Source organism: Neofelis nebulosa, chromosome 15 (assembly GCF_028018385.1).
Source record: "Neofelis nebulosa isolate mNeoNeb1 chromosome 15, mNeoNeb1.pri, whole genome shotgun sequence".
In the NCBI taxonomy this organism is placed as follows: Eukaryota; Metazoa; Chordata; class Mammalia; order Carnivora; family Felidae; genus Neofelis; species Neofelis nebulosa.
Genome location: NC_080796.1, coordinates 51012951 through 51030536, shown reverse-complemented (window position 1 = coordinate 51030536; position 17586 = coordinate 51012951). Strand labels below are relative to the sequence as shown.

Here is a 17586-nt window from a genome sequence, read left to right as displayed (position 1 = left end):
TCCCTCCTGCCCTTCCTTTGATGGGCCCAGAGGAGCAGGGCAGGGACATGATGGTGGCGGGGAGAGGGGTGTATTGGAGGGCAGGAAGGTAGAGAGACTGTGATTTGTTAAGTCTGGAGGTCGTGGCAATTGCCAAGATCAACACGATCTATACATTTTTTCATACTCCTGGCTACACTCCTAGCGAGGGTGGAGCAAAGGAATGGAAACTCCCCACTCCGAGGGTCAGGCAGCCAGCTTAGGACATCTGCATCTGTATGTTTCCAGGAAGTCCCTTGAACCCCTGGCTTGTTGAGACCATATACTTCCAGTCCCTTGTTTCAGAGGACAGGCCACCCCTGAGGGCGCTCAGCACTCCCTCCCCACCCCCAGCCTGGATGGCCTGGAGACACACAACTGCCCCCCTCCACTGTACAACCCCAATCCAACACACACACACACACACACACACACACACAGCCCACAGAATGTGCCGGAAAGCAAGCCAGGAAGCTAGCAGGAAGGGTCGATGTAGTGGAGAGGAGCGACCTGGAAGCCAGGCCCATGTCTCAGGTCAGAGATTATGGGTCACTCCCACGGACAAGTGAGGTGGGCAGCTGGGTGCACTGAGGCAGATGTCGCTGTGGCAAGAGCCAAGAGGGGTGTGCCTGGACACGCTCAAGCCTGGAGCAGATGTTCAGTTCCCATGTGAAATAGAGGGCTGGGGTGGGCAGGCTATATGGCAGCAGGCTCCCCCAGGTCAGGCATGCTGAGGAGGGAAAGTGCTCAGGAGGTAAGGTTGGGATCCAGTTGAACTGAGGGCGGGAGGCCACCCCAAGATCTTGGTCTCCACCCTCCCCCAAAGTGACCGGATGGGTTAGATGCGTGGCAGGGCTGGGTGGGGTTGATGTGCACTTTTGAGCGACACTTTTGTACTGAAGGGAAAGGCAAAAGGTCCTGCCCAGTTGCTCAGGCACCAAAGGGGATACTAAGAGTCTTTCTGGGACCTTGGTCCTTGGGCCTCATGTATCAGCTGTTCATGCCCCAAGCCTAGCTTCTCCCCTGACTCGTCCCCCGAGAGCCTGGCTGACACTGGGTGCCGGGCTGGCCTGCAGAGGCACAATCCTGCCCCATGTGGGAGGGTGTGGGTGGGCATGCCTCTTGGGCAGGCCCATTACTCATCTGCCTCCAACTTCACATCCCAAGGCCAAAAGCACCAACAAAAAGAAGGTACTGTGACCTTCCAGGCCGGGGGTGTGGGCTGGGGGTATTCGGGGAGGGGCGGATGGAACAAGGGAGGGCCGGTCAGTTCGCAAGTTCAGACAGATGACGCAGGAAGCGAGGGAAGCGTCAGACAGTGCCTTCCCTCCCTGTGCCCGGTGATGCCGCAGACATGGGCCTAACCCCAGTGTACCTTTCCTATGTGGTCTGTTTTGTGCCACTTCAGTCTGTGGGTGCTGCACCCTGAAGTATATTTGTATGCTTCCTGTCCTGTGCATATGTGTATATAGGTTTAAAATTATACACAACCTTAATAGGGTCGAGCCACTTTTAACAATGCATGCTTCAGCCTTAGCTGGTACTAACTGACCCTCTGCTAGAACTATATGCCAGACTGCTCCCTCTGTTCTCTTCTGTCCCCACCCCCTGGCTTTCACTATATTATCTACATTTCCTATGTCTATAACATTGACACTCTACCGTAGCCATAATTCCCACAGTTGTCTACAGTTAATTCTACTTTTAAGTTGATTCAGTCTTTTTGCAACAGTGAAACTATTTTTTAATAGTTTGTATTTTAATGAATCTTTTTTTAATGTTTGTCTATTTATTTTAAGAGAGGGAAAGAGAGTGTGCGTGAGTGCGAGCAGGGGAGGGGTAGAGGGAGAGGGAGACAGAGAATGTCAAGCAGGCTCCATGCTGTCAGCACAGAGCCCAATGTGGGGCTCAAACCCATGAACCGTGAGATCATGACTGGAGCCAAAACCAAGAGTTGGTCGCTTGGTCGCTGGGTGAGCCACCCAGGTGCCCCATTAATGAATCCACTGGATGATTGAAAACATTTTTGTAGTATATTTCTATACGCACTATGTTTCCCAATAATGCTTCAAGTACCTTAAAGAGATACACTCCTATGTTATGAGTGGCATTGCAGCACTGTGGCCCCATGCAGTAGTTTCTTGATGACAGTGGTGGTGGGGATGAGATGTGGATGAAGAAAAAATAGAAGTGGGCGAGTCTGCAGGCCCTCAGTGGGATATCACAGAGCATCTCCAAGACTCCTCCCCGCTTTGGTCGATAATAGTAAGAAGCAATACATTCTGGGGAAAGTCACAGTAAATGATATCAGGTGGGATCCCAGGGTGGGAAAGCCCAACAGATCTCATTCTTCATGTGCAAGTGTCTGTAGATTTGTCATCTGGATCCTGTGACACCATATCCAAAAAAGTTCAAGTTGTATTTAGGGTATGGCCACACAGATAGAAGTGTAAAGATACGGCACAATTTTTCAACAGGGGCGATTAGAGTATGTGCACCCATCAGGACACATGAGCTCAGAGAGACACAGCGTATTAAACCTTTTTATACAGTTAGGCCCTTTCTTTCCACATAAATCTAGTTATTAGTTTTTCATGTGCACATGCATGCATTCATCCCACATGCATTTTTTGAGGGCCTTCTAAAGCGAACCACTGTTCTAAAGGATAGCATGTTATACCCAAAATAGGAACATAATATTCCATAATAGGAACAAGCAGATGATACATATATACACACACGCACACACATAGATACAGGTATGTCCTATTTTGATTACCACCATGGAAAAAAATAAATCCTATTGCCAGAGCACCTTAAGAAAAAAATTTTTTAAACATTGTAGGCAGTTGGGCTTAAGGGAGTTTTACAAATAGTAACAAGCCCACAGTATCCAAAGCCAGCGTGGAGCGGCCAGATGCCCTCTCAGCTTCAAGCCTGCTCAGGAGGGGGCCTCTGCCTCCTCTAGGCATGTGTCACTTTGCTCTGGGTGTAAGAGAGACAAAGCAGGTAGGGTCCTCCCCACCCCCGGGGGCTCAGGTTCCTCTCCACCCACCCCTGGGGGCCCCTGTGAAGACACAGGAGGTGTCTGGGTAGCTGATAAAGGACGTGGTCTCTAGTAGTGAGGGGCGGATATGGAACGAGGAGCTTGAGGGTTTTTTGTTTCTTGTTTTGCTTCTATTTGATTATTTTTAAAGCAGATACCATCTCTGAGAAGGGGCAAAGGGCAGTCTAACCTCTTGCTAACCTCGAGTATACATATATTTTTAAATTTTTTCTTAATGTTTACTTATTTTTGAGAGAGAGAAAGAAAGCATGAGCGGGGGTGGGATAGACAGAGAGGGAGACACAGAATCCAAAGCAGGCTCCAGGCTCCGAGCTGTTGGCACACAGTCTGACGAGGGGCCCGAACACACGAACTGCAAGATCATGACCTGAGCCAAAGTCGGATGCTCAACTGACCAAGCCACCCAGGCACCCCTCGAGTAGATTTCTGAGTGTCCCACAGACCCCAAGGACAAGAACAACTAAATAAGTCTGCAAGAGGTTGTGCCTGGGTGTCTGCGACTACAGGGCAGCAGAGGAAGCTTAGACAGATACACAGATATGAATGTGCAGGCAGGTGTATGCTCAGAGGTATGCCCGATCAGAGAGCCAGGAGGTCACAGAAGCCCAGGAGCAAACAGGTTCAGTCCTTTATGGGACAACCAGGCTGCTGCACCCAACTGGTCTTTCCACACCTGCTTTGATGTCACTTGCATGCAAAGTACCCACCCACCACCCACCGGGTGAAAGGAGGGAGACTTTTGGCAGTGAGGAGAAAAGTAAATAGATTGCGTCTGAGGCGCTCTCTGCAGGAGACACACAAAGGCTTCTTTACAGCTGTATCCCTGTAGCCAGGACCACCAGAGATTCCTGGAAAGACCCAGGCCGTTTCCGCTGACCCCGGAGAAGCCTTTTAAAATGATAGATGACTTATTCCTTGGCAACATGCTTGCTTAGCTCTAATGAGGCCCGGTGGGCTAATCTAGCCTTGCTTGTTAATTAAGTGGTGCGGTAAACTCAATGATAGGAATTTTTCCAGAGAGAGTGTTTGAGTTTTGTGCCTCTCCTCCACTTCTGCCCAGGCAACCTCCAAACCCCATCTCTTTCACTGAGGTGCAGGCAGCTAGCACACCCGACCCAGGTGTGATGGCAGAGCAGCCCAGTGGGGGGCTCGCACAGAGGACCCACTGGGAACAGTTACTGAGAGTCTTTCTGGGAGCAGCTGCCAACAGGGGACCTGCAGCATGTCGACTGGTTTACATCCAATGTCATGTTTAACCCATGTGACACCAACCTGAGGTCAGAATTCTTTGCCCAGCTTACACTGGGAAAAACCAAGGCTCAGAGAGGTTTATTTGTACGAGGAAGGCCCCCCTGCCAGGAATCCAAGGTCCAGACTCAATTCAGCTTGGCTCCACGCTGGTTTTCTTAAAGGCCACACTGCAGGCTGCTCACGGATTCCTGCAAGTCAGCTCTTCTAGAAATCTGCGGCCCACTGTCTACCGCTCCCATCATCGCTGAGCGCCCGGTCTCCCCTCTTCCCATCCATTAAGTCTAAATGCTAACACGAGTTCAACGAGCACATCGTAGCCACAGTGCGGCAATTTCTCTGACCTTAATGCTGCCACCCCAAGCCTGATTGATTTTCTTAAATCTATATAACTCCTTGGGCTGAATAGCAAAGGAGCAAGGGAATGATCTGTGGAATAATTCTTGCGGGAGGGAAGATGAACAGGAAGACGCAAGTGAGGGTTTAAATTGAGGAACTCAGCATCCAGCTGTCTTCTCGCGGAGGGCCGCAGTATGCATGAGCCACTGATGAGGATAAATTATGCAGGCTGGCTAAGAGTATTTGTCTCCAAATGGGGATTAGGTCTAGTTGAATTAAAATTCCCACTTCTCCAGAGGTAAAACATCAATCAGGAAAAAAACAAATTCTCCAGAGTCAAGACCATGTTGTCTTTTCAACTCTGCTTCCAAAATCTCAGCCCAGAGATGGCTGTTCAGTTTAGTTCCATCTCTAAAACTCAGCACCGTGACCCACTGGATGTCCCTCCAATTCCTGAATGTGTATGAGAACAGTGGGGAGACAAATGGGGCAGGGAGCCCCAAGGAAAGCTTTGTGCTCCAAAGATCCAGCCATCAAAGGGAAGCAGGCATCAAATGGTCAGAAGATGAGTAGAATCTAGGGCAAGGGGTCCCAGGCCTGGCTGTGTATTCCTGGTCCCTAACAAGGAGCCTCACTTCCCTGAGCCGTCACATCTGTGAAATAACATAATCCCCTTTGCACTCCCACTGCACAGGGATCTGGAGGGAATACGACATGTTAAAAATAAACAAACAAACATAAGTGCTTTGACTCTTTGGCAGAAGGGTGCTGTAGGATACTGAGATAGCCTGACACGGCAGAAAGAACCATAAGCTGAAGGCAGGTGCCCAGGCCCCCAACTTTGGTTGGCCTCAGCGCTCTTTCTTTGAAAAAAAGGAAGTAGACGGGGCACCTGGGTGGCTCAGTCAGTTGGGTGTCCGACTTCAGCTCAGGTCATGATCTCGAGGTTCGTGAGTTAAAGCCCCATATTGGGCTCGCTGCTGTAAGCACAGAGCCTGCTTTGGGTTCTCTGCCCCTCTCCCATTTGTGCTCTTTCGAAAATAAGCAAACATTGAAAGAAAGAAAGAAAGAAAGAAAGAAAGAAAGAAAGAAAGAAAGAAAGAAAGAAAGAAAGAAAGAAAGAAAGAAAGAAAGAAAGAGAAAGAAAGAAAGAAAGAAAGAAAGAAAGAAAGAAAGAAAGAAAGAAAGAAAGAAAGAAAGAAAGAAAGAAAGAAAGGAAGGAAGGAAGAAAGGAAGAAAGAAAGAAATTAGGACAACCTAAGTTTCCATGAAAATTTGTTACTGTCTCTCCTTCTTATCTTCCATATTATGCCCTTATCCTTCCCTAGGCAAGGACTGTTCCCCCACTAACTAGTGCTCAGGGAAAGAAACTGGAGCCCAGTCATCGCCTGAGGCTGGGCTCCTGTCCCCTGTGTCCTGGCCAGTAGTCCCTAGCCCCACAAAGCTTGCATGTTGGGGTCCCACAGGCACCTCCCCTAACCCTGCAGATGAAAAACCCCTGCCTAGGAAACGTCATCGCCCCTGGGTCCTTGGGAGGCTGACTCTGCAGTGTGGCAAGGTTTCAGGCCCCTCAGGACTAAAACGGTGTCATCCAAGTGCCCATCTTCCAACAGCTCAGGGGCCCAGATTAAGATGACTTCTTGGCCTTAATTTTCAGCCGAGGAAAAGCTGTTAGAACCCACAGCCAACCTGGGCCTATGAAACGGGCTGGCCGTGTACTGTCAGACCTGCCATTCCACCTAAAGCTGGCAGGGTGGCAATGCCTAAGCTTTGGCCCCTGGGGCGTCAGGAGGGCCAAGGAGTGGTGCTGAGCTCAGCGGCAAATTCTAGGCTGCAAGAGCTCTTCTGGCCTTCTTTCCTCGTGGAAAAGGCCCCTAGGCTGAGGCCTTGGAACCCAAGAACCCCCCCTCCCCCCACCGAGGGCCCCTAGCTGGAGCACCTTGGACCTACCGCGAGCCAGCCGGGCCTCGTGGCAGAACTTCTGCAGGGCCTGGAGCCTCTTCGATCCCGAGCGGCTCCTGGGGAGCCTACAGAAGAGGCGCTGGAGGCTCGCCATAACTGCGCCGAAGCAGGCAGTGGCCGCCTCCTCACCCCCGCCCTCAGTCATCCCGCTGCAGGAGATCGATGCCTTTTTTCCAGGCCAGCCGGCAGGGATGCAGCGATGAGTGGAGAGTCACTCGCTCTGGGAGGATCCCGGGGCCCTCCTGTGACGGGGGTATACTCCAGTCAGCCCAGCCAGCTGCTTTTCCCAGAGGAAGTCACAGGCACCTGGGACGCGGGCCCCTGCACCAGCACAGCCTGACCAATGCCTTCTCCTTCCTAGCTAAGGTCCTTTCCCTCCACCTCCCCCAATGGAAAACTTTCTATTCCTGGGGCTTTTAGCTTGATAAGATAAAAATGCCCCCACCAAACAGGCTGCAGGAAAGAGCCTGTCTCGAGCTTCACCCCTCAGGAGTGCCTGAGAGCCTGAAAATCAATGTCTCCAAAGTTTCAACAGACAGCAGAAGTGACCAGTTATCTCACACCATGTGCCTGGCCCAGGAGCTCATTAATGGATTTCTTTGGGGATGGCAGATTAATAATGCTTTACCAGCTATATAGGCTCCTAAGGGACAACGGGGCTAATTCACATCCTCCCATGCTAAGCCCAGGGTAGGGGAAGAGCGAAGGCTTTCAGCCGACTGGGCCCATGAAAAGGCAGAGGGTCAGACCATTTATCTGAGCCCAGATACCTGAGCAGAGAGAGGTCTCAGAGAGGTCTCAGAGAGGTCTGTTGCTCTCTGAGCAAAAGAAGGAAGAAAGAGAAAGGAAGAAAAGAATAGAGCCTATCATAAATAGGACAGGAATGTTCTCTTGCCCTGAAACAGTACTCACAGGGCATCATTGCCTCAACACTGACTCCCAGAAGCAACCAAGTCCCAGTGGGGAAGTTCCCAGAGGCCCTGTCACCAAGGCCAAGACAGGCAGCACAGCCTTCCAGGAAAGCCGCTGGAGAGGGGTGCCTGCTCCCGGGCTGCCCAGAGATTCCAGAACTCATTTGCCAACCACCAGCGGGGGCCAGTTTCAGATGAAGGAGGGACACATGTCCTACACTGCAGAGGACTCAGGAGTGCTCGGAAATGAAGATGCATTCACACCTCTGTGCTCTGGTCACATGGTATTCGGTCCAGGAAGTCAACGTCCATGGGTTCAGGCATGAGCTCTGTTATTCCTCATGCAACCATCAACCTGGATCCACTCCTCTGTGCTGTAGTTTGCCCCCAGGTCACAAAGAATGCTGAGCGGTATCCTAGCCCAAGGCCATGTCCTCGGGCCCACTTAGAGAAGAAAATGTTGGTAGAACAAATCTTTCAAACAGGCCGTCCATCATCTGCCTTCCTCCTAGGAAATCTGGCTAGAAGGTCCTCATGTTAGATCACCCCTCACTATTGAGGACCTCAGTACTTGGTGCAGTAACAATAAAAACTTGTTTGTAAGCTTGACAATAAAAGCACATTGTTTATAAGTGATTCATTTAAGACAGAAATGCCCTAAAATGGCACCCTTTCTCAGACCCAGACATTGGTTCTTTCTCCCTCATTCTTCCTCAGGGAGATGGGGCTGCCACCGGCCTTTTTTTGTGCCCCCACCCCTCAGTTTATCCAGCAACTTCTGCACAGAAGAGGATGGCAAGTGAGTCCAGATCCTAAAACAACACTCGGGGCCACCAAGCAAGGGGGTCCGGAACTTCCGGCCGGGTGAGCCCAGGCTGGGGGGAGGGGAGGCATTCCCATTCCAGCTCTCAGGGAAGGAAACATGTGTGCTAGAGAACTTCTAGTATGAGTCACAGGTAAGGGGGAAAACCCCTCCTGAATGCCCCCTTTGGGTGCAAGGATATACTGCTCTCACTTCTCCTTTCTCCTCATTGCAGAGCTGTTCTTTGACAGGTTAAGCCACTGGCGAGTTCTCTCTCAGTAGGAGAGAACTGGCAGACACTGAAGACGGGGCCTTGGGAGGCTTTAGAATCTTCACTCCTGACCCTTTGAAAACTGGGTAGGAAGAAAAATGTAGGGGTATTTTAGGAGGAGAACTATCTAGGGGTGGGGGGATGTATGATGACTTCTCGTAGCCCGCCAACATCTAAGCACCAACCAGATGACCTGCCTGCTGAGGAGAGAGTCCAGCCCAGGCCCAACGCAGTTTGAAGAGACAGGCTTCCCTATTTCAAGTGCCGGGGCTACAATATATTCTCACCTTGAAATGCCCTATTCATAGAGAGGTAACCCCAGATTGCTTTTGAAAATACACATCACCAGAATAGACATTTACATACCGTGTGTTCAATCCTTTCTCTCAAAACTCAAGTTGCAGCTGGAATCTGTTGTTCCATTGAATAGTAAGGCATCTCTGAGGGTTTTTGTTTTCTTTTAAATCCTTTCCTCAGTTGCAGAAAGGACATAATTGTTTCAACAGAAACCACAAAACCTCCAGCTTCCATTCAATTTGAATGGAAAAAACAGCTTCCTCCAAGTCAGCAAGGAAAATAAGCAATGATACCCAACTGTTAGACTGATCTGGACAAACAGAGAGTCAGAGATGGGGTGAGAGCGAGGAGGTGGGGGTTCCCCAAATCTGCTCGTCCTCATGTGGCCACATTGCTGCCCGGGATGGAATCGGAGGTCTGTGAGGCAAACCTCGGTTCCTATCACAGCCCCTGTGCAAACTTTCTTCATCCTAGCTGTCCCTTCTGAGGCTCAGCCTAACTTCGCTGTGGTTCCTGGTTAGCCCTGTGTCATGAACTGTGACCCTGGGTCATGGCAAGGAGGAGGCATGGAACAGGAAGAGACCTCCTACCTGCTTTTTCATGCCAGCCCCCCTATATACTCCAAACACCAATGGGGTGGGGCAGGGCCAGAGAGAGACCCTTGTTTCTTTTATCTTGGGACTTAGAAAAACTTCACCTTTTGTTTAAAGATCTCATGATTTACACATGCTGAAGATCTACTTAGAAACCAAACTCTGGAAACAGGCCTCAGTGCAGCCAACTCTCAGTTATCCAGGTGTTGGCTGACTGTGCAGCTGTCACGTGGCTTACCCACCCTTGGCTCACCCCCTTCTTTTTTCTCTGCACTTCTTTCTATGGACATTTCAGCATCACTGACAGAAGGGAGGCAGATGAATGAGGAAGCTCAACTAAGTCGCATGTTCAGGGACCTGAGTTCATAAGGCAAAATGCTGCGCTGGATTCTGGTGCTGATCTTGCCACTACTGACTCTTGCGGAGGTCATCTGCCTCCCTGAAGGCTGTGCCTTCTCACCTGTGAAGGGGCCATGGTCCCACCAGCCCTGCCCACCTCACAAGCCCAGGCACAAGAACAGGCTTCAGGTTTGGCCAGGTCATCTCTGAGATAAAAGTTCCCTCTGCCCCCACCCTTCTTGTTCAATTCTCAACGCTTCTCATTCCACGTAAATATTCCCATCCCACCAGGCTCATAGGACATCAATTTGCATCTATAGCAAACACAATGATAATTCTTTCCCAGAGCCAGCATCCAGTAAAAACAAAACATAACAAGATTAAAAAAAAAAAATCAACAAAAGGAAAAAAAAAACACAAAAGGATTAAAAAAAAAGGCAAAGAATATCATCCATCTTTTAGGGCTGACTTTTAGATGCGATTTCTTTTTTTTTTTTTTTAAGTGTTTTTCTTTTAATGGCTCATTTATTTTTGAGAGAGAGAAAGAGCATGAGTGGGGGAGGGGCAGAGAGAGAAGGAGACAGAGGATCCGAAGCAGGCTCTGTGCTGACAGCAGAGAACCCGACGCGGGGCTCCAACTCACGAACTGTGAGATCATGACCTGAGCCCAAGTTGGATGTTCAACCAACTGGAACAGCCCGGTGGTGTGATTTCTTAAAGGTCCATGTAAGCCAAGTTTCCATTTTTCTAGCAGCATTAGCCAATAGCCACTGCAGATATCTGGGTAAGATCTGCCCTGCCCTGAAAATGTTTGTTCAAGAAACAAGGAGGGGGAGCAGAGGTGGGGTGCAGGCCCTCCACTGCAGAGTAAACACGACCCAGCCCCTCTGTGGTCACAGGTGAGTGACGTACCCTGCTCCCTGCCTCCCAGTGACACATAGGAATGAACAGACTGGACTTTCCAACACCACCCTTCTTACAAACCCTCAGTACAATGTGAGCTGGAACTTTTCTCCCTGATGCCCTTAATGAGGCCAGAGCAGTAGGTGAGGGTAGGAAAATCCTGAAGAAAATCAGGGATGTGCTACAGAAACCAGGGGTTGCCAGACCCCTCAATCAGGACAGGACACTGTCCCCTGGGAGGCTGCACGCATGGCTACCTTGCCGGGAGGGACCCCTGCTGGTCCTCTTCCTTCCCCTCCCAAAAGGGTAAAATGAGAACCCAGCATCACTGCTTTTTCTACAGGTGCATCTCTCAAGAACTTTCTCTATGCCAGGAACCGCAGCCAGGCTAGAACACGCCCCACGTGAACTTGTTGGCCACTTTGGCCACCATGCAGAGCTCCTGGGGTGCAGCAAGCTCTGCCCCTGTCTCCTCAGCATGGTGTGTGCAGTGCTTCAGAGAACATCCAAGCATCACCTCGCCTGGTCTGAGTCAAGATAGTCTTGACCTTGGGGCGGGGCTCCCCATGACCAATGTTATTTCACTTAAACCAGTGTCCCCAAGGAAGAGAGCCTGCTGCCCTGTCTGACATCATCCCCTTGGCCTCCTTGCTCCTTCCCCAAAGTCTAAAAGCTGTCTCAGCTCCCCTCCCAACCCGGAGATCCTGCCCTGAACATGTGGACAGAAGCTTGCCAAATCCCTCGGAAATAAAACCACAAGTGACTACATGCCCAGCCATCTACCGGGTCAGGGCTGGCCTTCCCAGCGCCAGCGCCTCTGGCACTTCCCGACCCAGACAGCAGGGAGCCGGAACCGTGCTGGGGCGGTGGGTGGCCTGGGGGATGGACAGCACTTGGCCACCGGCACAACAGGTCTCCAAGTGAGAGGGAAGGCTGGCTGCTGACTGAAGCTCGGTCCGGGGGTGGGGGGTGGGGAGACATTCCATCTGTGTGCTCTGCGCACCCACAAATACTCACCTGCCCAAGATTATTCACCTTGTCATCTGAGGAATGCGAACAGGAAGAGCCTCTAATAAGGCCAGAGGTGTATTTACAGCTTCCTCACCAGCCTTAATAGTATCCTGGACTGAGCAAGAGTGGCTACCTGCTCTTTCCAGGGGGAAACTGAGGAATGGTGTGGGGGGCCAGAGAGGGCTCCATGGAAGAGCCTTGGGGGGCGGGGGGGAGGATGCTGCTTCCGACACAGAAATGCTGGGCACGGCCAAAGGAGGGAAATGACCTGGGATGGCCTCCAAGGCCTTCAAGGCCTGTCACGTTCACCCCACCTGAGAGGTTCTAACCTTGTCCCGCCCCTAGCCAGGCAGACGATCGACGCCTCCCTGCCTATGTAAGACCTTGGCGGCAGAATCCCTGTGTGCTAACCTCAGGAAGCCATTCTGGGGATGAATATGGAAGCAAGCATGAAAACCCTTTGGGTTCTTCATGGGAAAATCACGACTGGCCTGTGAAGAATCCTTCCTGTGCTCGGAGGTGGGCTGGGCCTAAGCCAGCTCCCTGTGGCTGGAGTCACTTTACCAGCCAGGCAGGGCCCTTGGGGCCGAGCTGGGGGCTGTCTTTTCTCCGTCACTCAGGGCGTGCCTGCCAGGCTGAGTGACCGATAAACTTGGGAGGAAGAGAGAGGATCCCGGACCAAACCCTCAGCACTGAGGGGAGATGTCAATTCACTTCCACCTAATAACTCCGCAGGATCAGCAGGCGAACACACACGTTCATTACCAAGTCTAATTAGGCTGGCAGACAAGTGGCATTAATCATTTTTGACTGTACCTGGGATTCAAGCCCCCTTCCCTCCATAATCAGAAATTTTCATGCTCTGATGAAGAGGGGGGACAATTAAGCCCACATTTAATCCTTTCAATTTCATCTTTTGAGAAGACAGGAAGCAGGGAGGAGAGGAAACAGGATACAGCTTGGGGACCTCAGAAGCCTCCCTCATATCATTCCAGGTCTGTTCTCTGCCCCCAAACACACACACACACACACACACACACACACACACACACACACACCCCACTGGGCCATTTCCCAAAGAGAAGAGCCCAGTTAGAGCCAGCAGTGGGAGGAATCACAGGTGGGGGATTCTACTCTCTTTAACAACTCAACGTCCATTTCCCTAACCTCCACAGCCAAACACGAGCCTAAATCAATGAAAACACTTCAAGCCACACACTTCAGTGCTGCTGGGTATGCTGGACAAATAAAATACTTTCCAAGTGCCCAAGATTTCTAGGTCTGCTACAGGAAAACTCAGTGTCAATGTCCCAGTCACCCCTTCTACAAAGAACTCATGGCCAGAGAGGATTCCACACGATCCAGGGGCTGTCATGTGGGTGGTTCTAGTCTTTACAGAGAGGCGGGTTGAGCCCAGCCACTAATGAAGTGACAAGACAGAGCTAGAAGGGCTGGACAAGGAGCCCTGTGCGATATCAGTCTCCCTCACCCCAGAAGGTCCCCTGCCCCTGAGGTCTCATGGCAAATGCTTCCTATTCACATCATAATTAAACATCTATCACAGAAGAGGGGTAAGACAATGAGCCCCAGGGCCCCCCTTTCAACGCTGTAATTCCAATCACTTAACAATTCATAGCTCTGAATGATGCTGCCTCCAAGGAAGACTCTAGACACCCACTAGCATCACGCCTAAGCATCCCTCCTTGAATGCTGTGCTGGTCTTAGGTTTCCCCATTTTCCATACTTTCCATAGTCCAGGATGGCTTCCATATCCACAAAACTAGATGAAAGGTAAAAGGTCAACTCTCCGTGCCTTCTACAGAAGACAGGGTCCATGACCTCTAAAGGACATTACCTGTTACCAAAGCCAAAGGGCAGCCAGTGAGTTTCTGGGCTTGTTTGCTGTTGACACTGCCCTCCCAGAATGCTGGAAATGGATCCTCACCAGTGCCACTGTCCCCATCCTAAAACATACACATGCATTCACAAAATTCTCTCTGTCTCTCTTCCAATCCCCACTGGATTTCCTTCTCCATCTAACAAACATAATTTCTTTAATCCTGGAAATTAATATTAACTCTGAGCCTCCCTGCTGGCAAATCCAGCATTAACCAGAGTCAGTTATAGACCTAGATGTGGAAGTAGGAGTAAACTTAAGTTAGAGGGGCTTTCACTAAACAGACAGGCACACAGCTTTCTAAAAGTCTCCCTCAGGGGCACCTGGGTGGCTCAGTCGGTTGAGAGTCAGACTTCGCTCAGGTCAAGATCTCGAGGTCCATGAGTTCAAGCCCCACATCGGGCTCCGTGCTGACAGCTCAGAGCTTGGAGCCTGCTTCAGATTCTGTGTCTCCCTCTCTCTCTGCCATTCTCCCTCCCTCTCTCTCTCTCTCTCTCTCTCTCTCTCAAAAATAAACATTAAATTTTTTTTTTACAGTCTCCCTTATTAAAATCCCATTTTGCCAACACCCATTGCCAGCCTCCTGCCCAGACAGATGTCACTTGCATACCACTGCCCTTTTGCTTACTTCCAAGAGCAGAGAGATTTAAGAGTAAAAACAAGCCACCACCTTCATCAACTGCTACTTACTGAGGCTGCTCTGTGCCTGGAACTTTGTTGGAGGCAAGTGATATAAAGACAAGGCACCAGTGTCTTGATGCTCCCTAAGCCACTGGCATTCAGTGAGGATGAAGATGTTCCACAACCGCGGCAGGGGCAGAAAGGGCCTTTCTAGAGGGAATTAATACTCGCACTTCTTGGGATGCTCATGGCCCTCGCTTCCCCACTTAGCTCAGCCAGGCAGGGTTTGAAAACTGTACTCACTGCTTGGAAAGGTGATCTTAAGAGGTGTCATGAGCCCAGACATATTGTTACAGCTGTTGGATGGGAGGGGATAATAATAACATTCATATTGCATTAAACGTTCATAATGCCTTTTGCAGGGCACTGTGCTAAGCGCTTTACATATATTAATTCATTTAATTCTCATATTAACACAATGAAGTAGGTATGTCATTATCCCTGTTTTTTAAAACAAGGAAGCAGAGCACAGAGATGGCCAGAATCACACAGAGATTAAGTGGCAGAGTAAAGATTCAAACTCAGTTCTTCTGGTTTCAGTCTGTCCTCTTAATCGTTGCATGGTACTACCTTCGTAAAGCCATATTTCTGAACCTCGCTTTTCAAAACAAAGATAAAACAAAACAACCCCATCATGGAATTAGATCTTCAACTGTAAGAAAGATGCTCAGTGAGTTTGGCCAGCTGTGTCTTCACCTGCCAGCGCTCATTTGCACATCAGAACATTTCTCAACTGTTCCCATCAAGCCACAGGTCCACAACCAGTTAAATATTAATAATGACAAACAGAGACTCCACTCATTAGTCCCTTGATTCCAGCTCTGCTCCCTCTCTGGTGCTCAGGCACCTCTAGTTGATACAGTCCCCAAATGTCTTAGTACAAGTAGAATTCCAATAAAGCAGAGTTCCCAGGGTTCCATGACAGTGAGAATACTGCCTCTCTCTGCATTTATAGAATTGATGGACACGGTAAGGTACCCTAGGACCCTCGAGAGGGAGAAAGTTGCCGACATATATGGTAAATATGCCAATTTACCATATAAAGCCAGGGACAGTTACCAAGTGACAGCAGCCCTCCACCCACAACACACCCCTCTATAAATTTTGCTCTTTCCTTTTGTATCAGCACCTAAATTGTGAGTTCTGGTGGTGGAGGGAGCAACACCGACTTTCCCCTCCGATCCTTCCCTCCCACTTGACCCTGGCTTAGAATATGAGCTTTCCTTCCCTAAAGCCAGCTGCAGTAAGAGGCACAGGGTACAGCCTCTGCTGGGAACTGCAGACAGAGGCGAGGGAGGGTTTTCCTGATGCAGAAGTAGCTGCTGCCTGGCCAGGGCTGCAGCGGGATGGGAGACAGGGGCCTGCTGTCATGGGGGAAGGGCCTTTGCTGAAAAGATGCAAACCACAACTCATTTCCAGAGATGCTTGCTAGGGGTTGTGCCATGTTCTGTGCTTTGTACTTCAGATATTTAAACTATCTCTATAAACGCACAGACCCATGGATATGGACATCTTCCACCAAACATGGCAACTTCAAATATGGGGGTGGGGAGAGGACATCCCTTAAAGAAATACACACACCTAACTGTAGGAAGAGAAAAATAATATGCCACCTGCCCCCCGCCCCTGCCAAGAAGACTGCAAATTTGCTCAGAAAGTCTACAACACTGGGTGTCCAGTGATCCACAGGCAGGCTTTGAGAAGAGTGGCTCAGAAGGCTGGAGGGGCCTGAGAGCTTGGAGGAGGAAAGTACTGGACAGGGAGTTGGGGAATTTTAGAGCCTGGTGACTGGGGCAGGAACCGAAGAGTTGAGGGGGGAGGAGGAGGGGAGGGGGAGGCAGTGGCAGGACAACAGCCAAACATTAGAGCAGAGTCCAAAGGTTTGAGGGGCCAGAGGTGGAAGGCAAGAGGGGGCACAGGTCCAGGGTAACCTCAGGTTAGCTTCAACCTCACAGTCCATTTCCATCCAAAGCCTAACCAGGTCTCTTCCCTGTTCCTGCAATGCTCCCTGAAGGAGAGGTGTGCCATAGGAGGACATGTACCATGGGCCTGTACCACAGGCGACAAACCAGCCATTTCCCCATTAACCCTAATAAGCATGGGTCTAAGGGCCATCTCAATACCGGTCTCACAACCCTCTGTCAAGAACTTACAGCAAAAGCAAGAAGGTGCGTGAGATACAACGGAATGACCTTGCCGGCGTGGCCATCATCTGCAACCTGTGTGTGTGTGTGTGTGTGTGTGTGTGTGTGTGTGTGTGTGTGTGTGGCGGGGCGAAGTGTGTACCTGTCAGGGACAGAGCTATTTGTTAAATACCGCATCGCCATACCTGGGCAGTAGGCAGTCACTAAAGCATACAGGGCAGGGGACTAAGAAGCAGAGTCTCCCGGGCGCGTCTCCCTTAGTCGAAGTGGAGAAAGTCAATGGCCCTGTCTCCTGCCCCAGCCCCCTCGCAGTTCCCCGCCCGCGGACTGCGGTCTTCCCGCGCGCCCCTCCCCTGCCATGCCCTCAACACTCACTAGCGCAGCGCAGCGACTGCCGCAGCACCTCTCGTCCGCACAGGTCACACCAGCCCCGGCCGCTCCGCAGCGCCAGTTCGGCGAAGCGGTGCCCCTCGCCTCGCTCCACCGGGACGCGAGGATCCTGCGGCTGCTCGAAGATGCTCCGTACGTCGCGGGGCCGGGGCGCCCCAGGCCGCCGCCGCAGCCTCTGCTGCAGACCAGGCCGGAGAGGGCGAGCGGGTCGGGAGGCCTGAGGTTGGGGCTCCGGGTCCCCCCGGGCAGCCCTCCGGGCGCCGCGCCCCTCGTGCGCCCCGCGCGCAGTGGAGAGGGGAGCGGGGGCGCAGCGGCGAGAGGAGCGGCCGGGGGGCGGCGGCTGCGGCGGCTCGTGGCCGCTCAGACTCTGCAGGTAGCGCGGCGGTTCTGGGTCCAAGAGCAGCGGGTAGGGACGCTGCCCGATGGCCGGGGACGCCATGGCCATGCCGGGCCAACGGCGGCGGTTCGCGGCGGTGGCGCTGCTCCCGAGTCAGCCTCGAGAGAAGGGCGGCCCCACACGAGCGCGCCTTTAAAGGGACCGCAGCCTGCAGGGCGGGGCGGAGGCGGGGAGACTCGCGCGAGGCAGGAAGGACGCCCCAGGGATCCGCCGACCCGCCGAGAGGCTGGGGGCGCGGGAGCGAGCGCGGATTTAGGCGCGTCTTCGGGAAGCGGACGGGACCGCTGGGGCAGCTAAGAGGCGTTGCTGGGCGGGC

General features: G+C 51.5%; 1 protein-coding gene across 1 annotated transcript in view; it reads right to left on the bottom strand.

Annotated features, from left to right (window-relative positions):
- The window catches only part of RASSF5 (Ras association domain family member 5), a 66876-nt gene extending 49512 nt beyond the window's left edge, over positions 1-17364 (bottom strand). The window contains exon 1 of the mRNA XM_058700758.1: positions 16859-17364. Within this exon, the coding sequence (XP_058556741.1) occupies positions 16859-17318 (460 nt within the window). The 5' untranslated portion in view covers positions 17319-17364. The remainder of the gene's footprint in view (positions 1-16858) is intronic.
- Between the last annotated feature and the right edge of the window lie 222 nt (positions 17365-17586).